At 58.7% G+C, this 22,392-nt stretch overlaps 2 protein-coding genes across 2 annotated transcripts; one reads left to right on the forward strand and one right to left on the reverse strand.

Annotated features, from left to right (window-relative positions):
• Nucleotides 1-80: 80 nt before the first annotated feature.
• On the reverse strand, nt 81-10,975 carry PREB (prolactin regulatory element binding). The gene is made up of 9 exons (XM_081854882.1): nt 10,783-10,975; nt 4,855-5,068; nt 4,277-4,497; nt 4,083-4,163; nt 2,906-3,030; nt 2,651-2,824; nt 1,558-1,630; nt 635-785; nt 81-527 (listed from the first exon to the last, which is right to left on the reverse strand). The coding sequence occupies exons 1-9, from the start codon at nt 10,915-10,917 to the stop codon at nt 433-435; spliced, it is 1,269 nt and encodes a 422-aa protein (XP_081711008.1). The 5' UTR covers nt 10,918-10,975; the 3' UTR covers nt 81-432.
• Nucleotides 10,976-15,148: 4,173 nt separating this feature from the next.
• Nucleotides 15,149-19,775, forward strand: TCF23 (transcription factor 23; the record flags this gene model as incomplete). The annotated part of the gene is made up of 3 exons (XM_081855983.1): nt 15,149-15,391; nt 17,383-17,613; nt 18,978-19,775. The coding sequence occupies 3 exons, from the start codon at nt 15,149-15,151 to the stop codon at nt 19,182-19,184; spliced, it is 681 nt and encodes a 226-aa protein (XP_081712109.1). The 3' UTR covers nt 19,185-19,775.
• Nucleotides 19,776-22,392: the final 2,617 nt, after the last annotated feature.

Raw genomic sequence — 22,392 nt, forward strand, 5'->3', positions numbered from 1 at the left:
ACAGCCCCTCGCGCACCTGCGGGGTGCTCCAGCCCCGCCCCAGCCAGGAGGGGACAGACGAGGCAGGCAAGGAGCAGAGCTCTTGCTCCATCCTCTTGTTTAATGGCAACTTGCAAGACCCCCGTCGGGGGCTGGGAGGAGCCTCGCTTGCCCAACGCAGCCAAGGCTGGAATGTTTCAACATGGCAGTCCAGAACGGAGGAGTGGGGCTGCCCCACCCCGTAGTCACCAGCAGGGGGGACGGGCGGACGAGGAGAGTTCATGCCCCACCCCAAGACTTCATCTGTGGGGGTTCTGCCCCCCGGCTCAGCCAAGCACACCTGTCCAGAGGCTCTGAGGGGGCAGCCTTCGCCCCGGACCCCAGGGGCCTTCTGCAGTCTGTGGGATGAGGAAGGGGTGGGCGCCCCCCACGCAGGAAGGGCAGAGCCGAGGCCTAGAGGAAGCCGGGGAAGGCCAGCTGGAGCAGCAGGACCGAGGCCACGATGAGTCCAGCGCACAAGAGCAGCATCAGCCACACGGGGAAGCTCCCTGCGAGGAGAGAGGGGAGACAACTGAGCAAAGCAGGGGAGGGGTCCCCCAAGCCCCCCTGCTGGCAGGGCAGGGGCCCCAGCACTGCCTCCCCACCCCTGACCTACGTCGGCAAGGGATGCGGTGCAGGCGGCAGCGGCTGTCCACGGCCACGCTGAGCAGGGCCGCCTCGTTGTCCTGGAGCAGGTCAGGGGTGTCCGGCAGGAAAGCCAACGCCGTCACCACAATGCCGTGCGCCTCTCGCACGTAGTACAGCCTCTGCGGGAGAGAAGAAGAGCCAGCCGGGTCAGGCCAGGGGCCCCTCACGCCCCACATCCTGTCCTCACTGTCGCCAACCATATTCCCCAGAGGGAAACACATGAGAGGATCCGAGTGCGAGAGCTACTTTCCATTAGTTTCCAGAAACTGGAATCAAATTGATTCCAAGCCAAAGGCCAGCTGGAACAACTCTGTCTTACAGGCCCTGTGGAAAGAAAGCAGACCCCGCATGGCCCTGATCTCATGAGACAGAGCGTTCCACCAGGCCGGGGCCAGTGTTGAAAAGGCCCTAGCTCTGGTTGAGGCTAATCTGGCTTCCTTGAGGCCTGGGACCTCTAGGGTGTTGCTATTTATGGACCTTAAGGTCCACCTTCTGGCATATCGGGAGAGGCGGTCCCCCAGGTACAAGGGTCCTAGGCCTCGCATAAAGGTCTTCCAGAGAGGGAGTGGGGAGGTGGAACAGCGATGGGGCTCTCAGGATCCGCACTTGTTCCCCGATGCCATTTAGGCCCCCAGCCCTTAGAGGGAAGCAGCTGGCCATGCCTGCAGCGTGCCTGTCCTCAGGCTCAGCCCCAGCCCTGCCCAGGGGGACTTTTCTTTTCTGACACCAGCACTACAAGGTGGATCCCTCCCAGCTCGACTCCAGCCCTCTCTGTGCTCCAGCCCCAGGACCTGCCCAGGGCCTTTGCTGCCCTCTCTTGCCCTTGGGCTAGCAGTGTCAGGCTGCCCACGAGGCCAGGAGCCGCCTGGAAAGGAGCGGGAAGTTGCCTACCTGCAAGGAGAAGGCCACGAAGATGGCCACGGAGCCCGTGACGGTGCCCAGCCCCAGGAATGTGCCCGTGTCACTGCAAGCACAGACAGACAGCCGTCAGCTTCAGAACAAGGCAGGCAGGTTTGTGGGGGACCCCCACCCCAAAATTGCACGGGAAATATAAAGGCGGCATAAAACACGTAACAAAAACAGGAGAGCGGGAGCATTGGCACATCTTCAGAAATCTTACGTCAGGGGGAGACAAAGTCACTGCAAATGCAAAAACAAGCTGGACCTCAATGGGGAGCAGATCGTGCAAGGCAAATTGTCCTGCATTTTCAGACAGGTGCTCTTTGTGTGATCTGGAGGCAGATAAAATAAACTCCCTTTAACCTACAGCAAACGTGGGTTGTGGGTGCTTGCGGTGTCGCAAGGGCTCTGACGCCAGGCCCGCCAGCCGACATTGCGCAACGGCTTCTTGGGCTGCGCTTCTGTGTTTGCCTAACAGCAATCGGCAAGTATGTCAAAAGTTCTTTAGCGCATATACGGAGAGCCCTTTCAAGGCCAGACACATCTCACCCCCAGAGCGCATGAAAAACCCCTCATTGGAGGTGTTTACACAGAGGTCAGAGGACCAGCCCTCAGGGACCCTTTAGCTGTGGTTTTAGAAGATATCTAAAGGCAGCCCTGTTTAGGGAAGCTTTTAATGTTTAATAGGTTATTGTATATTAGTGTTTTGTTGGAAGCCGCCCAGAGTGGCTGGGGGGACCCAGCCAGATGGGTAGGGTATTAATAATAAATCATTATTATTATTATATTATTATTATTATTTAGCCCAACCCAGCAAGGCAGGAATCTCAACTACAGCATCCGCCTGGGATTAAAGGAGAAAGGGCTGAACCCAAGGGGGTGCGGTTTGCAGGCAGTGGGGAGATTCAGTATCAGTCTTGCTCCAGCAGCCGACCACGCGGACCGGCCCCTCTTCCGACACCGTCAGATTCCAACCCCCAACGGCCAGCAAGGCCAATGGTCAGGGATGAGGGGAGTGGAGCCCCTAAGTGCCGGGACGACCCCTGCACTTCCGAAAGGAGGAAAGCGAGAGAGGTGGGCCTACCTGACGGACAGACAGGAGACGACCTCGTTGCCGCAGGGCCTGGTGAGCAGCGGCAGGAAGCTGTGCCCGTCCCACTTGGTGATGTAGCAGGGGGGCGGGCGCCGCTCCCGCTTGTGGGGGATCTGCACTGTGTACAGACGCAGCGCCTGAGCCTGGTCCTCCACCGTCCCGAACCTGCGCCAGAAGGGGGAGGAGGCGTCAGGGGACGGACAGCCCACGCAGGGGCCCCGCCTGCCCCCCTGCCCAGCCCGTTACCTGCAGGCCTGGTAGCGGTAAGCCTTTTCCGGGATGCCCGGGAGGTTCTCGTTCCAGTGCAGCCCCGTCACCATCTGGTCCCGCTGCCAGACGCAGCACTGGAAGTCCCGGCCCACGGTCACCACCTGTGGAGGGGCGGGAGGGCGGGGCTTAGGGAGGACGAGGGACCCCAGGAACACCACCACCCCTCCCGCAACAACCCCCAGCCCTCGTCAAGAAGCCCACCGGCCTTTGCTCAGGGGAGGGAGGCCCTCCGGAGTCCATCACTTTCCTTGCTGGAGGAAGCAGGAAGGCAAATCGACGGCTGCTCCCTGCCTTTCCCCCCTTCTGCACCCAGCCTTGGGAGACTTGGAAGGTCTGGATTAGAACTGAGAGCTTCCTTTCCACAAGCAGGGACTTTGGCCCCTATTCACAGTGCGCTGCCCCAGGCGGAGCATTTTGCAAGAAGCCCAATGGCCTCAAGGAAGGGCTGGAAAAGGCCTAGTGACTCAAAGGCAGAGGGGACCACGTGGGCTCAGAACCATGCCTTCATTGTGCTCCCTGGGCCTGGCTGTGCAGCGCAGACCCATCGCCTGCCCCACTTTTTAAAAGGGGCCGTTTGCTTTGAGCCCCTGGGCTGAGAGGCGAGGAGAGACAAGGATGCAAAGCCCTCCCCAGCCAAAATAAAAAACGCACTTCCATTTCCTTGACACACGAGGAGCCTGGCTGCTAGATTTCGTCCTGCATCCTGGTCTCTCAGTGGCCGATTGGAAGTCCCCATAGGAACCCAGCGGGCAGGATCTGAGCGCATGAGCTCTCCCCCCTCCTGGGGTTCCCAGCAACAGGCCTTTTCTCCATGAACTGGTCAAATCCATTGCTCAACTTGCCTTTCTGGGGGTCTCTGGAGCCCCCCTCCCTTGCTCCAGGAAGTAATATGCTGGAGACCCCTCTGCACAGTCACAAGAGGAACAACCCCCTGACCCCCCTGACCCCATGGGCACCCCTAGGGCACCTGCCTTGGCATCGCCCATCTCCCTCCTCCTGCTCAACAAATTCCTGGTCCCTGAACCCAGACAGTGAAGGCGCCTCTTCCCTTTGCAAGCTAGTGACTCTTCCAAGGACCACCAGCACGGGGGCCTCGGGTCCTCCTGTGGTGCCCCCTAACAGACCCCCAGGAACCAGACCAGCACCCCCTCACCTTGTTGTCTGGGCTCAGCGCTATGTCCTCAATCTCCCCGTTGTGGGCCTGGAACTCCAGAGATTTCTTCATGCTGGGGAACTGCAGACAAAAGGAGATATTTGGCACCACTGGCACCAGAGCACCCCTTTTTCCCCACCATCACAACACCCATTCAGGCTGCCCCCCCCCAGCTTCAGGCGCCCTCCCCTTACCTCCCAGACGCGCAAGAAGCCGTCCACGCCCCCCGTGGCCAGGAGAGTGTGGTCGTGGTTGAAGCAGACGGCCTTCTGCAGGGCGTCTGGGCTGGTGTCGGTCTGGACGCAGTGCAGGGTCTCCACGGCCACCTGGCTCGTCTCGCTGCGCATGCCACCATTGCTGCCCGACCCGCTGGGGGCGGGGGCCTTGCGCCTCCGGGGACCCTTGTCGCCAGCACCTGGGGGCGCAACGGAAGAGATCGAGGGCTGTGGCCAACTCTGCCCACCATGCCCCTTCCCTCGGGGAAGACGGAGCAAGATTGCAAGGGAGGAGGCCGCAAGCTGGCGTTCTGCTGCTCCAGAAAGGAGATTCCGGTGAAATATTAGAAAATAACTTTCTGACGGTAAGAAGGGATTCCCCTGGAATCAATTCTGCTTCCTTGGAGGTTTATAAACAGAGACCAAACGGGATCCTTGAGCTGCGATTCCTGCATGGCAGGCGCTTGGACTAGATGTCCCTTGGGGATCCCTTCCAACTCTACCAGCCCCACCAGCGGATCCCCCTCTGCCCCTCTCTCCAGGGGGCCGGCCCCCACCTGCTTTGTCGGCAGCCCCTTCGGCCCCCGCCTCCGCTTTCTTCCCGCCGGGCTTCTGCAGGCGGAAGCTGAGGATGTGGCAGGAGGCGTCCTGTCCGGCCGCAATGAGGTCCCCGGCCAGCGCCATGGTCATGGTGGCGCGCGTCTCCGTGTCGTGGGCATGGAGCAGCGAGGCGCACAGCTCCCCCCCTCGCCAGTCCAGCTGCAGGAAATGCTGTGGGGGGGGGGAGAGAGAAAGGAGAGGGGGGGGCAGGTCAGCCATTGCTAAGAAGATTAACCCCTTCGTGCTTCTCCCCCTCCCCCCCCCCGGGACAGGGCTCTCCCTCTTTCCCCAGGCACTGGGGGGGGGTCTTCCAGGCCCTCCTCCCCCTTCGGCCAAGGGGGCACCCAAGGATGCCAAGGGAGGGAGAGGAGAGGGGGGCAGCTCAGCCATTGCTAAGAAGATTAACCCCTTCGTGCCTCTCCCCCCCCCCCGGCACAGGGCTCTCCCTCTTTCCCCGTGCCCTGGGGGGGGGGTCTTCCAGGCCCTCCTCCCCCTTCGGCCAAGGGGGCACCCAAGGATGCCAAGGGAGGGGGGGCAGCTCAGCCATTGCTAAGAAGATTAACCCCTTCATGCTTCTCCCCCCCCCCGGACAGGGCTCTCCCTCTTTCCCCAGGCACTGGGGGGGGGTCTTCCTGGCCCTCCTCTCCCTTGGGCCAAGGGGGCACCCAAGGATGCCAAGGGAGGGAGAGGAGGGGGGGGCAGGTCAGCCACTGCTAAGAAGATTAACCCCTTCGTGCTTCTCCCCCCCCCCTGGACAGGGCTCCCCTCTTTCCCCGTGCCCTGGGGGGGTCTTCCTGGCCCTCCTCTCCCTTGGGCCAAGGGGGCACCCAAGGATGCCAAGGGAGGGAGAGGAGGGGGGGGCAGGTCAGCCACTGCTAAGAAGATTAACCCCTTCGTGCTTCTCCCCCCCCACCCTGGACAGGGCTCCCCTCTTTCCCCGTGCCCTGGGGGGGGTCTTCCTGGCCCTCCTCTCCCTTGGGCCAAGGGGGCACCCAAGGATGCCAAGGGAGGGAGAGGAGGGGGGGGCAGGTCAGCCACTGCTAAGAAGATTAACCCCTCCGTGCTTCTCCCCCCCCACCCTGGACAGGGCTCCCCTCTTTCCCCGTGCCCTGGGGGGGGTCTTCCTGGCCCTCCTCTCCCTTGGGCCAAGGGGGCACCCAAGGATGCCAAGGGAGGGAGAGGAGGGGGGGGCAGGTCAGCCACTGCTAAGAAGATTAACCCCTCCGTGCTTCTCCCCCCCCACCCTGGACAGGGCTCCCCTCTTTCCCCGTGCCCTGGGGGGGGGTCTTCCTGGCCCTCCTCTCCCTTGGGCCAAGGGGGCACCCAAGGATGCCAAGGGAGGGAGAGGGGGGGGCAGGTCAGCCACTGCTAAGAAGATTAACCCCTTCGTGCTTCTCCCCCCCCCCCTGGACAGGGCTCCCCTCTTTCCCCGTGCCCTGGGGGGGGTCTTCCTGGCCCTCCTCTCCCTTGGGCCAAGGGGGCACCCAAGGATGCCAAGGGAGGGAGAGGAGGGGGGGGCAGGTCAGCCACTGCTAAGAAGATTAACCCCTTCGTGCTTCTCCCCCCCCCCTGGACAGGGCTCCCCTCTTTCCCCGTGCCCTGGGGGGGGTCTTCCTGGCCCTCCTCTCCCTTGGGCCAAGGGGGCACCCAAGGGTGCCAAGGGAGGGAGAGGAGGGGGGGGCAGGTCAGCCACTGCTAAGAAGATTAACCCCTCCGTGCTTCTCCCCCCCCACCCTGGACAGGGCTCCCCTCTTTCCCCGTGCCCTGGGGGGGGTCTTCCTGGCCCTCCTCTCCCTTGGGCCAAGGGGGCACCCAAGGATGCCAAGGGAGGGAGAGGAGGGGGGGGCAGGTCAGCCACTGCTAAGAAGATTAACCCCTTCGTGCTTCTCCCCCCCCACCCTGGACAGGGCTCCCCTCTTTCCCCGTGCCCTGGGGGGGGTCTTCCTGGCCCTCCTCCCCCTTCGGCCAAGGGGGCACCCAAGGATGCCAAGGGAGGGAGAGGAGGGGGGGGCAGGTCAGCCACTGCTAAGAAGATTAACCCCTCCGTGCTTCTCCCCCCCCACCCTGGACAGGGCTCCCCTCTTTCCCCGTGCCCTGGGGGGGGTCTTCCTGGCCCTCCTCTCCCTTGGGCCAAGGGGGCACCCAAGGATGCCAAGGGAGGGAGAGGAGGGGGGGCAGCTCAGCCACTGCTAAGAAGATTAACCCCTTCGCGCCTCTCCCCCCCCACCCTGGACAGGGCTCCCCTCTTTCCCCGTGCCCTGGGGGGGGTCTTCCTGGCCCTCCTCCCCCTTCGGCCAAGGGGGCACCCAAGGGTGCCAAGGGAGGGAGAGGAGGGGGGGCAGCTCAGCCACTGCTAAGAAGATTAACCCCTTCGCGCCTCTCCCCCCCCACCCTGGACAGGGCTCCCCTCTTTCCCCGTGCCCTGGGGGGGGTCTTCCTGGCCCTCCTCCCCCTTCGGCCAAGGGGGCACCCAAGGGTGCCAAGGGAGGGAGAGGAGGGGGGGGCAGGTCAGCCACTGCTAAGAAGATTAACCCCTTCGCGCCTCTCCCCCCCCACCCTGGACAGGGCTCCCCTCTTTCCCCGTGCCCTGGGGGGGGTCTTCCTGGCCCTCCTCTCCCTTGGGCCAAGGGGGCACCCAAGGATGCCAAGGGAGGGAGAGGAGGGGGGGCAGCTCAGCCACTGCTAAGAAGATTAACCCCTTCGCGCCTCTCCCCCCCCACCCTGGACAGGGCTCCCCTCTTTCCCCGTGCCCTGGGGGGGGGTCTTCCTGGCCCTCCTCTCCCTTGGGCCAAGGGGGCACCCAAGGATGCCAAGGGAGGGAGAGGAGGGGGGGGCAGGTCAGCCACTGCTAAGAAGATTAACCCCTTCGTGCTTCTCCCCCCCCACCCTGGACAGGGCTCCCCTCTTTCCCCGTGCCCTGGGGGGGGTCTTCCTGGCCCTCCTCCCCCTTCGGCCAAGGGGGCACCCAAGGGTGCCAAGGGAGGGAGAGGAGGGGGGGGCAGGTCAGCCACTGCTAAGAAGATTAACCCCTCCGTGCTTCTCCCCCCCCACCCTGGACAGGGCTCCCCTCTTTCCCCGTGCCCTGGGGGGGGTCTTCCTGGCCCTCCTCTCCCTTGGGCCAAGGGGGCACCCAAGGATGCCAAGGGAGGGAGAGGAGGGGGGGGCAGGTCAGCCACTGCTAAGAAGATTAACCCCTTCGTGCTTCTCCCCCCCCACCCTGGACAGGGCTCCCCTCTTTCCCCGTGCCCTGGGGGGGGTCTTCCTGGCCCTCCTCTCCCTTGGGCCAAGGGGGCACCCAAGGATGCCAAGGGAGGGAGAGGAGGGGGGGGCAGGTCAGCCACTGCTAAGAAGATTAACCCCTCCGTGCTTCTCCCCCCCCACCCTGGACAGGGCTCCCCTCTTTCCCCGTGCCCTGGGGGGGGGTCTTCCTGGCCCTCCTCTCCCTTGGGCCAAGGGGGCACCCAAGGATGCCAAGGGAGGGAGAGGAGGGGGGGCAGCTCAGCCACTGCTAAGAAGATTAACCCCTTCGCGCCTCTCCCCCCCCACCCTGGACAGGGCTCCCCTCTTTCCCCGTGCCCTGGGGGGGGTCTTCCTGGCCCTCCTCTCCCTTGGGCCAAGGGGGCACCCAAGGATGCCAAGGGAGGGAGAGGAGGGGGGGCAGCTCAGCCACTGCTAAGAAGATTAACCCCTTCGCGCCTCTCCCCCCCCACCCTGGACAGGGCTCCCCTCTTTCCCCGTGCCCTGGGGGGGGTCTTCCTGGCCCTCCTCCCCCTTCGGCCAAGGGGGCACCCAAGGGTGCCAAGGGAGGGAGAGGAGGGGGGGGCAGGTCAGCCACTGCTAAGAAGATTAACCCCTCCGTGCTTCTCCCCCCCCACCCTGGACAGGGCTCCCCTCTTTCCCCGTGCCCTGGGGGGGGTCTTCCTGGCCCTCCTCTCCCTTGGGCCAAGGGGGCACCCAAGGATGCCAAGGGAGGGAGAGGAGGGGGGGGCAGGTCAGCCACTGCTAAGAAGATTAACCCCTTCGCGCCTCTCCCCCCCCACCCTGGACAGGGCTCCCCTCTTTCCCCGTGCCCTGGGGGGGGTCTTCCTGGCCCTCCTCTCCCTTGGGCCAAGGGGGCACCCAAGGATGCCAAGGGAGGGAGAGGAGGGGGGGGCAGGTCAGCCACTGCTAAGAAGATTAACCCCTTCGCGCCTCTCCCCCCCCACCCTGGACAGGGCTCCCCTCTTTCCCCGTGCCCTGGGGGGGGTCTTCCTGGCCCTCCTCCCCCTTCGGCCAAGGGGGCACCCAAGGATGCCAAGGGAGGGAGAGGAGGGGGGGGCAGGTCAGCCACTGCTAAGAAGATTAACCCCTTCGCGCCTCTCCCCCCCCACCCTGGACAGGGCTCCCCTCTTTCCCCGTGCCCTGGGGGGGGTCTTCCTGGCCCTCCTCTCCCTTGGGCCAAGGGGGCACCCAAGGATGCCAAGGGAGGGAGAGGAGGGGGGGGCAGGTCAGCCACTGCTAAGAAGATTAACCCCTTCGCGCCTCTCCCCCCCCACCCTGGACAGGGCTCCCCTCTTTCCCCGTGCCCTGGGGGGGGTCTTCCTGGCCCTCCTCTCCCTTGGGCCAAGGGGGCACCCAAGGATGCCAAGGGAGGGAGAGGAGGGGGGGGCAGGTCAGCCACTGCTAAGAAGATTAACCCCTTCGCGCCTCTCCCCCCCCACCCTGGACAGGGCTCCCCTCTTTCCCCGTGCCCTGGGGGGGGTCTTCCTGGCCCTCCTCTCCCTTGGGCCAAGGGGGCACCCAAGGATGCCAAGGGAGGGAGAGGAGGGGGGGCAGCTCAGCCACTGCTAAGAAGATTAACCCCTTCGCGCCTCTCCCCCCCCACCCTGGACAGGGCTCCCCTCTTTCCCCGTGCCCTGGGGGGGGTCTTCCTGGCCCTCCTCTCCCTTGGGCCAAGGGGGCACCCAAGGATGCCAAGGGAGGGAGAGGAGGGGGGGCAGCTCAGCCACTGCTAAGAAGATTAACCCCTTCGCGCCTCTCCCCCCCCACCCTGGACAGGGCTCCCCTCTTTCCCCGTGCCCTGGGGGGGGTCTTCCTGGCCCTCCTCTCCCTTGGGCCAAGGGGGCACCCAAGGATGCCAAGGGAGGGAGAGGAGGGGGGGCAGCTCAGCCACTGCTAAGAAGATTAACCCCTCCGTGCTTCTCCCCCCCCACCCTGGACAGGGCTCCCCTCTTTCCCCGTGCCCTGGGGGGGGGTCTTCCTGGCCCTCCTCTCCCTTGGGCCAAGGGGGCACCCAAGGATGCCAAGGGAGGGAGAGGAGGGGGGGCAGCTCAGCCACTGCTAAGAAGATTAACCCCTTCGCGCCTCTCCCCCCCCACCCTGGACAGGGCTCCCCTCTTTCCCCGTGCCCTGGGGGGGGTCTTCCTGGCCCTCCTCTCCCTTGGGCCAAGGGGGCACCCAAGGATGCCAAGGGAGGGAGAGGAGGGGGGGCAGCTCAGCCACTGCTAAGAAGATTAACCCCTTCGCGCCTCTCCCCCCCCACCCTGGACAGGGCTCCCCTCTTTCCCCGTGCCCTGGGGGGGGTCTTCCTGGCCCTCCTCTCCCTTCGGCCAAGGGGGCACCCAAGGATGCCAAGGGAGGGAGAGGAGGGGGGGGCAGGTCAGCCACTGCTAAGAAGATTAACCCCTTCGCGCCTCTCCCCCCCCACCCTGGACAGGGCTCCCCTCTTTCCCCGTGCCCTGGGGGGGGTCTTCCTGGCCCTCCTCTCCCTTGGGCCAAGGGGGCACCCAAGGATGCCAAGGGAGGGAGAGGAGGGGGGGGCAGCTCAGCCACTGCTAAGAAGATTAACCCCTTCGCGCCTCTCTCCCCCCCCTTCCCGGGACAGGGCTCCCCCTCTTCCCCCTCACCAGCCCGTTCTTGATGCCCGTCTTGGCCGCGCCTCCGCCGCCCGCGATGAGGGCCAGGCGGGCCCCGCGGTGCACGCGCAGGGCGTAGAGCGGGAAGGGGGCCCGGTAGAGCTCCGGGGGCCGCCGGGGGGCCATGGCGGGCGGGTCAAAGGTCAGCTCATGCCCTCCTCCTCCTCCTCCTCCTCCTCAGCCCCTCTCGGCGGCGGCGGCGGCGGCGCTCAGGTCCCGAGTGGGCATGCGCGGACTCCCGGCCCACGTCAGCGCCCGGCCCGGCCGGCGCGAGAGGAGGCGCGCGTCACCTGCGTCACTCCGTCGCGCGGCGCGCCATCTTTGGGAAGGGCGGAAGCCCGGAGCTCTTAAAGGGACAGCGGACTCTGCTGCTTAACTGCGGCTTCCCAGATGCTGCGCCTGCAGGTTCCAAATTATTCATAGAATCCTAGAGTTGGAAGAGACCCCAAGGGCCATCGAGTCCAACCCCCTGCCAAGCAGGAAACACCATCAGAGCACTCCTGACATATGGTTGTCAAGCCTCTGCTTAAAGACCTCCAAAGAAGGAGACTCCACCACACTCCTTGGCAGCAAATTCCACTGTCAAACAGCTCTTACTGTCAGGAAGTTCTTCCTAATGTTTAGGTGGAATCTTCTTTCTTGTAGTTTGGAACCATTGCTCCGTGTCCGCTTCTCTGGAGCAGCAGAAAACAACCTTTCTCCCTCCTCTGTGTGACATCCTTTTATATATTTGAACATGGCTATCATATCACCCCTTAACCTCCTCTTCTCCAGGCTAAACATGCCCAGCTCCCTTAGCCGTTCCTCATAAGGCATCGTTTCCAGGCCTTTGACCATTTTGGTTGCCCTCCTCTGGACCCGTTCCAGTTTGTCCGTGTCCTTCTTGAACTGTGGTGCCCAGAACTGGGGTCGACCTGCGCCAGCTGCTTCTCTTGGATCCCACCCAGGGCCGGATTGAGGTTTGATGTGGCCCTCAGCTCCTGAAGGGAATGGGGCCCTTTCTATGTCCAGCTGCCCTCTGTCAGCAACAAACTGTCGCTGTTTTTTGTGTTGAATAGATGCTTGATGGTCATTGATGGACCTCATAGGTATCTCAAGCCATTTGCCCATGTTGCCCTGCAAGCAGTCCATTCAGAATGTCGGCACCCTGTATATAGAAAGGAGCAAACCAGGGATATTTGAGAGAGCAGGTGGCGCCCATGACTTACACCAGAGGAGCCTACACAACGCAAAACACTGTTGCTGTATGCAGGTTTTATTCTACATACAGCCTCAAGTTGAAGTAGCTTCAGGATGAATATTTTTGGGTTACACTCTGTGGCAACTTGGAAGTAATGGAGCGTGTTACTTCCGGGTTTTGCCGCTCGCGCATTCGCAGACGCTCAATATGGCGTCATGCGCATGCGCGAAAGCGGCTAAACGCAACCCACGCACGCACAGATGCACGGTCGCGTCTTACCTTTACTTCAGGATGCGAATGGGGCTCTGGAACGGATCCCACTCGTATCCAGAGGTACCACTGTATTTGTGTTTTATCTTACATTTTGGAAATGTACATCCAGTTTTCTTATTCCTTTAAAAAAATTGGGGGGGGGGGCCAAGAGAGTGGGGCCCTAAGCTATAGCTTGTTTAGCCTATATGTAAATCCAGCACTGGTCCCAGCTCTGGCCAGGAGCGAAGCAGCCCTCCTGCGTCGCTCATCCCTTTCTTCCCTCCCTGTGGAAAGCACAGCTGCACTGCCAGTTTTTGACCAAAAGCTCCTGGGGAGCAGAGACTTCGGAGGAGAAGTGGCCCATCTGGTCCGGCAAAGACCCCAAAGAACCTAGGAACCAAGATAGACTGCTTCTGGACCTGGAGGTTCCAGAAGAACAGAAGATGAGCCTGCTGGATCAGGCCCAAGGATCAGGCCATCTCGTCCAACATACTGTTCTCACAGCGGCCAACAACCAGATGCCATTCTGGGAAACCAGCAAGCAGGATTCGAACCCGAGCTCCATTCTCCCCTCCTCTTGTCTCCAGGAAAGGGGTTTCCAGAAGCATTGCTTCCTCGACTGTGGAGGCAGAGCAGGGCCATCCTGACTAGTAGCCATCGAAAACTCCTCCTGCGTGGATTTGTCCAATCTTTTGAAGCCATCCAGGTTGGTGGCCATCAGTGCTTCCTGTGGGAGAGAGTTCCACAGTCTAACACTGCGCTGTGTGAAGAAGATGGGCCAGACAGGAGACAAAGCAAGTCTGGGAGCTAACAGAATTTGTTGTAAACCTCTTTTCAACACAATTTACCTTTGCTGCCTCCAAAGCTGTAGACCGGGACCAGCAGCACACTGTGCTTGCGATCTCTCAGTGAAAAGAAATGAAATGGACTACTACTACTTGGACTACAACTAATCCTGAATGCGGCAATTACACTGGGGACTGGTAGTGGCCACCGGGACCACATAACACCGGTCCTGAGAGATCTGCATTGGCTCCCAGTATGTTTCTGAGCACAATTCAAAGTGTTGGTGCTGACCTTCAAAGCCCTAAATGGCCTCAAAGGTCCAGTAGACCTGAAGGAGCGTCTCTACTCCAATCACCCAGGCCAGACACTGAGGTCCAGCTCTGAGGGCCTTCTGGCGGTTCCCTCATTGCGAGAAGCCAAGTTACAGGGAGCCAGGCAGAGGGCCTTTTCGGTGGTGGCACCTGCCCCGTGAAACGCCCTCCCACCAGATGTCAAAGAGAAAAACAACTACCTGACTTTTAGAAGACATCTGAAGGCAGTCCTGTTCAGGGAAGCTTTTAATGTTTGATGTATTATGGTATTTTAATATTTGTTACAGAAAACCAGGCAGAGGGCCTTCTCGGTAGTGGCGCCTGCCCTGTGGAACACCCTCCCACCAGATGTCAAAGAGAAAAACAACTACCAGACATCTGAAGGCAGCCCTGTTTAGGGAAGCTTTTAATGTTTGATGTATTAGGGTATTTTAATATTTTGTTGGAAGCCGCCCAGAGTGGCTGGGGAAGCCCAGCCAGATGGGAGGGGTATAAATAAATTATTATTATTATTATTATTATTATTATTATTATTATTATTATTAAACAAATTCCCAAGAGTGCCTTCTGAGCCCACGAGGGAGGCTTGTCCTCACTGCTGAAAAGGCCCCATGCGCAGGAGGAGAGGAAAGGCCAAGGGTGCGATCCTGCAGAGATTTACTTGCAGTCCAGCCCTGCTGTGTTCAGGGCTGTTTTCTTGTGAGCACACCTGCATAAGGATAGAGCTGCGAGGAACAGCTGGCCCCATCCTGCCCCCTAAGTATAGCAAGCCAGGCGGGTCCCTGGGAGGGAGAGCAGGCTGGCGCGGGGGCGGGGGGGCAAGCCACACAGCTTTTAAAAGGAATTAGACAAATTCCAAAGCTGACCAATTTGATAAGACAAAAACCAAAAAGTGTAATCCAGAAAAATGCAAATGTTTAAATGATTGTCTATGTAGACAAGGATTAAATGTAAGGTATTGGTTGTGTTTAAAATAGATTTATGAGAGATTTAGAAAACTTAGAAATGGAATAACAGATATAATCTTGCTTAAAATGTATACAGGAAGTGCAGTGTAAGTGATGGAAGTCAATCAATGAAATTTTATTATTATTTTCATATTGAGATATCTGTAGAATGAACTTGGAAGAAATTCTTCCAACATTTCTTCTTTTTCTCTCTTTCTTTTTTCTTCTTTTTCCTTTTCTCCTTTTCTCTTTTGTTCCTTTTTTCATATATATATGTGCTTATTTGAAATATATATGTATGTTTTTGTAACATTTTGCTTATTTTGAAAGTTATGTTAAATAAACAACAACAACAATAATAAAAGAATTAGACAAATTCAGGATGGCTCCATCGTGCCTCTGCAGTCAGAGGCAGCCATGCTTCTGAATGCCAGTTGCTGGAGGAGAGAGTCGCTCTTGTGTTCGAATCCTGCTTGCAGGTTTCCCATAATGGGCACCTGGTTGTCCACAGTGAGAACAGGACGCTGGACTAGACGGGCCCCTGGCCTGATCCAGCAAGCTCTTCTTATGTGCCCGGTGTGTTGCTGAGCCCCTGTGTGCCTGCCCCAAAGCAAGGCCCAGCATTGCAGCGGGTTGGACTAGATGACCCTCAGGGATCCCTCCCAATTCTGTATTTCTATGATTCTCTGGCCAGCCCCACCTGGGCCTGAGTTCTCCGAGCCCCTGTTTGTGGGACAGAGGGTCTCTTTCTGGAGCCAGCTGGGTGGAGCTGCCTGAGCTGTCCCAGCAGGAGGCTGGGCTGGGGCCGGATCCTCCCAGCTGGGATAGGGGCGCTGGGAGTCCTCTTGGCGGCCGCAAAGCACATCTGGTCCCCGAGGAGGATGGCTGAGCCAGAGTCTGTGGCCGGGACTGGGGAGAAGATGACGCTTGGCCCCTGCACCCCCCCAGCTGCCTGCCTCCTGTGCCGTGGGAGTAGCAGCCAGAGGGAGTCCCAGCTGTCCTCATCCTTGGGCGGCAGACGGAGGGGACCAGTGGGGCTGAGCAGGAGCCAGAGAAGGGGCAGCAGAGCCACAGGAGGCAGCCAGCTGTCCGGGGACAAAGGGCCAGTCGCAGCTGCAAGGAGGGTAAGGAGGGCAGCAGCCAGGGGGCAGCCGGTGGCTCATAAGCAGGGGGGCTCTGTTCTGCATCCACAGCTGAATGTCAGTGGCTGGAGACGGAGCCCTCACGCTCGAATCCTGCTCGTGGGTTTCCCACAATGGGCATAGGATGCTGGACTAGGTGGGATCCCCACTGACCGACAGCTAGGCTGGTCTGATAGAACCTCCAGTTCCAGAGGCAGTCTATCTAGACTTCTGGGTTCTTTGGGGTATTTGGCCACTGGGCTAGCTGGGCTCCCCTGGGCCTGATCCAGGAGGGCTCGCCTCGTGTTCCTCTGTTCTTAAGCAGCACGCCACACCTGGAACTGCTGGTTCAAGGAAGGAGGGAGGGCTTGCAGAGCAAGGCTGGGCGCAGGGTGGGCGTGTGGTGGGTCACCCCAGAGACTGCTGAACGATGACTCCTGCCTCAATTGCTAGCCAGGCTGGCAGCCCCACTGCTGGCCAGGCACATTCCCTGTTCCCATTGCAGAGGAGCCTGGGGTTTGCGGCTTGAGAGATGGCGCTGAGGCCCAACAAAGCATTGGTTGATTGATTGCACTTCTATCCCACCAGAGAGCATAAGGAAAATCGGAAGCTGCCTGTGTTCCATCTAGCTCAAAATTGCCTCTTGCTCTCTAGGGTTTCAGACCCGGAGTCTCTCCCAGCCCAGGACCTTTTGCATGGAAGGTCTGCCCCTCTGCCGCTGAGCTACGTGGCGCACGTGGTTCTGTCCCCCCCATTTTAGCCTCACAGCAACCCTGCCAGGGAGGTCAGGCCGAGAGTGACTGACGGACCTACGGCCACACCCAGTCCGAGTGGGGATTCGAACCCTGGGCTCTGCCAGGCCCCATTTGGATACTTCTTTTTTTTAAAAAAATATATATATATATATTTATTAAGAGTTTAAAGATTACAAAAAGAAAGAAAAAGAATTAAACAAATCAACATAATAAAATACAAAAACAAAAACACTACATAAAACATTGAATTAACAAAAAAAAACAAAAACAATCAAAAACACTTCCAATATTTTCAATCTTAACTTTCATTCACTTGTTTCATTGACTTCCTCACGCCTCCCTTTTTGTATTCCACTTCAATTAACTGTTTCAGCAATTCCTTTCCATCTTCATCTATTTTCTGTCCTGTAATTTATCTTAACATATTCTAACCTTGTTTTTCCCCTTTAATACATTAACAATCTATCTGTACCTAGTTCCTTATAACATTTCTGCCAAAGCCATATAACTTCATTCCACCATTTTTCTATAGCTCATCCCATTTGGACACTTCTATGGCACACTGGCTCTTATGTGGCTGGGGTGGCGCTGTGGGTTAAACTACAGAGCCTAGGACTTGCGATCAGAAGGTCGGCGGTTCGAATTCCCGCGACGGGGTGAGCTCCCGTTGCTCGGTCCCTGCTCCTGCCAACCTAGCACTTTGAAAGCACGTCAAAAGTGCAAGTAGATCAATAGGTACCGCTCCGGCGGGAAGGTAAACGGTGTTTCCGTGCGCTGCTCTGGTTCGCCAGAAGCGGCTCAGTCATGCTGGCCACATGACCCGGAAGCTGTACGCCGGCTCCCTCGGCCAGTAAAGCGAGATGAGCGCCGCAACCCCAGAGTCGTCCGCGACTGGACCTAATGGTCAGGGGTCCCTTTACCTTTACCTATGGCACACTGGCTCTTATGTGGCTGGAAATGTAGGGAGTCGTAGGGTTGGAAGGGGTTCCCAAGGCTCATCTAGTCCACCCCATTGCAGTGCATGAATTGCAGCTAAACAGCTGGAACAAAGGGACATAAAAAGAGCACAAGGGCCCCCTCTGCCAAGCCCCCAGTTCTGTGGGGGGTGGGTCATGTGATGTCCTTGCTCTAGGGTAGAGGAATGTGTGGCTTGGGCCTGGCCAGCCCAGCAGGCGGACAGGCAGGGGCCCATTGGTAGCGCCACCTTGGGCTGACGCTGCTGCGTCTCCTCGTCCTCAGGGCCGCAGGAGGGCCCCCGTTGCTGCCCAGGAGCGAAGTCGCGTGCAGACCCTCCGCCAGGCTTTCCTCGCCCTGCAGGCGGCGCTGCCCGCTGTGCCCCCTGGCACCAAGCTCTCCAAGCTGGACATCCTCCTCCTGGCCACCAGCTACATCACCCACCTGAGCCAGACCCTCCAGCAGGGGCCCCTCACACCCAGGATGCCCCCAGCAGCCTTCTTGCACCCACTGAAGGTAAGGGGGGGAAGAGGGCTGGTCTCCCCCCTTGGGGTCTGGCCTTGGCAGTTGCGAAGGGGCAATGGAGGGGGCTCGCTTTGGCAGCATCTACCAGGGAACTGGCAAGCCCAAGTCGCACGTTGAAGCACTGGCAGTTTCCTCACAAGGAGCCCTGCGAGGCGGGCGGGAATATCTGTTCAGCAGCCAGAGTCCCAGAGTCCTTTGGGGAAGCCCTGGGGGGGGGGTCCCTGGGCCTCCCCCAAGTTTGTTTGCTTTGCTTCATTTTTGGCCTTTGCACCCTGCTCTTTCGCCAAAATGGCGTCCAGAGTGACCTATATACATTTGAAATGAGACAGGCCCTACCAGCAGGCTAACACTCCCCGTCACCAAAAAACCTCACGGCATGCAAGGTAAAAGCAACAGGGAGGGAAGAGGAAAACTCAAAACTCAGGCACTGATTTTGAAATAATAATAATAATAATAATTTATTCTTTATACCCAGCCACTCTGGACAGCTCCCAATCAAGTATTAAAAACAGTACAGCGTTAAATGTTAAAAACTTCCCTGAACAGGGCCGTCTTCAGATGTCTTTTAAAGATAGGATAGCTACTTATTTCCTTCACATCTGAAGGGAGGGCTTTCCACAGGGTGGGTGCCACCACCAAGAAGGCCATCTGTCTGGTTCCCTGTAACTTGGCTTCTCGCAGGGAGGGAACCGCCAGAAGTCCCTTGGGAGATGGACCCTGGTGTCCGGGCTGAGCGATGGGGGTGGAAACGCTACTTCGGATATACTGGACCGAGGCCATTTAGGGCTTTAAAGGTCAGCACCAACACTTTGAATTGTGCTCGGAAACGTACTGGGAGCCAATGTTTCAAGACCAATGTTATATGGTCCTGGCAGCCACTCCCAGTCACCAGTCTAGCTGCCGGATTCTGGGTTAGTTGTAGTTTCCGGGTCACCTTCAAAGGTAGCCCCACGTAGAGCGCGTTGCAGTAGTCCAAGCAGGAGATAACCAGAGCATGCACCACTCTGGCAAGACAGTCTGCGGACAGGGAGGGTCTCATCCTGCGTACCAGATGGAGCTGATAAACAGCTGCCCTGGACACAGAACTGACCTGTGCCTCCATGGACAGCTGTGAGTCCAGAATGACTCCCAGGCTGTGCACCTGGTCCTTCAGGGGCACAGTTGCCCCATTCAGGACCAGGGAGTCCCCCACACCAGCCCACCCCCTGTCCCCCCAAAACAGTACTTCTGTCTTGTTGATTATGATTATTATGATTGGCTGGCCCAGATCAGAGGCAGGAGGGGCCCGACAGAGCAGCAGGGCTCCTCTCGCTCCTTCTCCCCCTCACCCCCCATCTCACCTTCCTGTCTTGCAGAAGTGGCCCCTGCGCTGCGCCCTCTACATGGGCTCCTGGCCTGGAGGCCGCCCTTCCACAGAAGCAGCAGTCGTACCCTTGCCTGCCCCCGGCGGGTGGGCTCAGACGGGTCCTGACGCCGGGGGGGGGGGCACAGCCAGGACCCGTCTCCGTGAAGCAAGACCTGACAGTGGACCGGACTCCCTCGGAAGGGAGACGATTCTCTAGCTGAAATTCCTGCACTGCAGCGGGTTGGGCTGGATGACCTTTGGGTATCCCTCCAACTTTACAGTTATCCGATTCTCCCAGGGGTGATGGTGCCATGGGGTGCTTCCTGCCTCGTGGAAAAGCCTGGATGCCCCCAAACCCTCCTCTGCCCTCTGGGGCTGCATTTGGAGGGACAGTCGAGTCCCAGGCTGCGCTCTTCCCAGAGCGGGTTAAAGGACCCCTCCGGACCCCTTAAAAGCCGTTTGTAGGGCGGACTGGAGTCCATATCATCTAATGCAGGAGGTCTTAGGTGGGTTAGAGGGAGGCGACCTGGCGCAAGACCACTTCCAGCATTTCACAGAATCCTCGAGTCGGAAGGGACACCTGGGGTCATCTAGTCCAACCCCCCTACAATGCAGGAATTTGTTCAGAAACATCTTTTACAACTGTTCTATATAAGCAGCTTGCCTTTGCGTGGGGTTCCCCCTCCTGCAACGTGGGCTCAGACTTGCTGCCTGCTGGAATCCTAGAGGTGGAAGGGACTCCAAAGGTCCTCTAGTCCACCCCTGGCACTGAGCTTATGGCCCCCTGCTATGCCACCCCCCAGTCTGTTTCCAGGGCTAATGGAAAGGGTTAGGGTTTGGGACCAGAAGGCTGTGGGGCTGAGCTGCCTCTTCCTGCGGGATCATCTCGGCCTGGAGCCCAGAGGACGGGCCTTTCCTTGCCAGAGAGCCGAGAAAGGCCTTCCTGAATTTGTGGGGGTTTGGCACGGACAAAACCCTTTTATCTCCCCAGGCCTTTGGAACTTGCCGCAGCTCTGGACAGCTGTTCTTCTTTGAGTCTTCCATCTTGTGCATCTTTTGGTCCCAAACCTTTTTAGGGGCCTGCCCCCTAGGTTCCCTCCATGCATCCCCAGTGCCCCCTACCCTACAGAAAACCCTATTCAGAATGGCGGCTTGCACGTCTCGCTACGCGGAAGAGAACTCCATCAAATCAAAACCAGTCACAATCGTTTGCAGTTTGTTCAGATTCCAGTTCAAACCAGTTGAATTTGATCTGGGGAGACCAGCTGACCATCATCTCCCCCTCCCTCTCAGCGCCCCCTAGGCAACCCCACCACCTACTTAGGGACCCACTGACCTAGTGCTTAAATCTTGATGTTGCACCATGCTTTTACTGCATTGAATTTTGCCAGCTCCTGAAACACACACAATCTGTATTAACAAAACGGCATCCTTTGCACAGTGTGGCTCTGAGCATGTGCAGAGTGCATTTCTACGGCTGCAAGAAGATTGGGGTGGATCCCCTGGGTCCCTGAGGAGGGGGTCTGGGCATCCTTGGGCCATCTTTTTTTTCTGGAATACCCCATGGGAGGTGTGGGGTGGGGAGAAAAACCTATATTTGGTGGGGCTGCCTGTGGGGCTAAGAGGAGCTCAGGCTTCCAGTTCCTGCTTGTGGGGCGATGGGGGGAGAAGGAAAGCAGCCTCATCTGTTCTTCTCTGGGAAAGGGGGCTGGGGTCAAGGCCGAACTCATAAATCCACCCTGGCCCCAGACCAAAGCCGTCCCTAACGAGCGAGCTAACGAGCTTTCCTCCTCCTCCTCCAGGCAGGACCCTCAAAGGTCCGTGGAAAGAGGGGTCACCCAGCCCTGCAAAAGTCCAGCTGCTTCCAGACAAGAGATATTTTTAGGGGGTGAATTGGCGTTGACGTTCCCAGGAAAAGTTGGCTCAGCCACTCAGCAGCTGGGCCCCCCCACTCCCTCCCCACGGCTTAAGGGCCCGGAGCAGGAGCCAGGGAGAGCGGCTTATGGGGCAGAGGAGCATGGGGGAAGGGGTGGCATGTGGGGTACCGAGGCGAGGCCTCCAGAGCTGCTAGGACTTCTTTGTGCAGTTAACCTACGGAACTCACTGCCACTGGAGGCAGCAAGGCTCTTGAATGCCAGTTGCTGGAAAGCAGTAGGGGGGGAAAGCCAGTCACGGAACCGAGAAATTACACAAAACAAATGAAATACTGTGGAAATCCCTGAAACGAGAAGTAATCAACTAGAAATAAACTAAATAATAAACATCAAAAAGTTTAAGGAATAAGAAAAACCTAGAATTCTACAAAGCCTTAACGAGGTGTGTAGCCGGCATCCCGTTAAGGCTTTGTACAATTTTCCAATTTTTTCCTTAAACTTTTCAATTTTTATTATTTGGTTTATTTCTATAAGATAATCTTTCTAGTCGATTACTTCTTGTTTCAGGCATTTTCGCGGTATTTCATTTGTTTTGTGTAGTTGCTGGAAAGGGCAGGAGGAGAGGGCTTGTGGGTTTGAATTCTGCTTGTGGGTTTCCCAAAATGGGCATCAGGGAGGAAGTTCCATCATTTCAAAGAATCACAGAGCTGAAGGGACCCAGGGGTCATCTAGTCCAACCCCCTGCAATGCAGCAATCTCAGCTAAATCAGATGGCCATTCAATCCGCTTAAAAACCTCCAAGGAAGGAGAACCCACCACCTCCCAAGGGAGACCGATCCGCTCTTGAACAGCTCTTTCTATCAGAAAGTTCTTCTTGATGTTTAGTTGGAATCTCCTTCCTTGTCACTTAGAAGCCATGGGTTCGAGTCTTACCCTCTGCAGCAGGAGAAAAACAAGCTTGTTCCCATGAGATATTTGAAGACGGCTCTCGTGTCTCCTCTTCTCCAGCCCAAACATACCCAGCTCCTTCAACCGCTCCTCATCAGGCGTGGCTTCTTTCTCATTCTGGCTGCCCTCCTTTACCTCTGAAGGCGATGGGCCAAGCAGGAGACGGACCAAATTTGGGAGCCCCCCATGGGTGTTAAACTAGGGCAACCATGGCTGCAGGAAAAGCCAGAGGGTCACAGGGAGCTACTGTCCTCTCTGCAAAGCTGGGGAGACACCATTTCTTCTGCGCTGCCTCCCCATTTCCCCCCCCCCCCCGTTGACCTCTTTTGTGGGGAGGGACACCAGGGACCCAGCAACCTGAGTTCCCTGAAGATGGAAGCCCCACCAGGGACCCCCAAACCCAGGAGGAAAGAGCTTGTCTCCTGGCACAGAAGGGCCTGTTTGCTGGATCCGGCCAGAGGGGACCCATCTAGACACAGAATCCTAGAACTGCAGAGTGGAAGGGAGCCTGCGGTCATCCAGTCCAACCCGCAGCAATGCAGGGATTCTGTTCTCGCAGAGACCAGCCAGGGGGCTGTGGGAGGCGGGCAAGAAGGATTCGAG

The sequence above is a fragment of the Podarcis erhardii genome (assembly GCF_964252035.2).
Source record: "Podarcis erhardii genome assembly, chromosome: 3".
Classification (NCBI taxonomy): domain Eukaryota; kingdom Metazoa; phylum Chordata; class Lepidosauria; order Squamata; family Lacertidae; genus Podarcis; species Podarcis erhardii.

Coding starts and splice junctions, on each gene's coding strand:
- PREB (XM_081854882.1), bottom strand. CDS start 10,917: ATGGCCCCCCGGCGGCCCCCGGAGCTCTACCGGGCCCCCTTCCCGCTC. Junction 5,069..10,782: donor CGGGCATCAAGAACGGGCTG/GTGAGGGGGAAG, acceptor CCCCCCCCACAG/CATTTCCTGCAGCTGGACTG. Junction 528..634: donor GCACCGCATCCCTTGCCGAC/GTAGGTCAGGGG, acceptor CTCTCCTCGCAG/GGAGCTTCCCCGTGTGGCTG.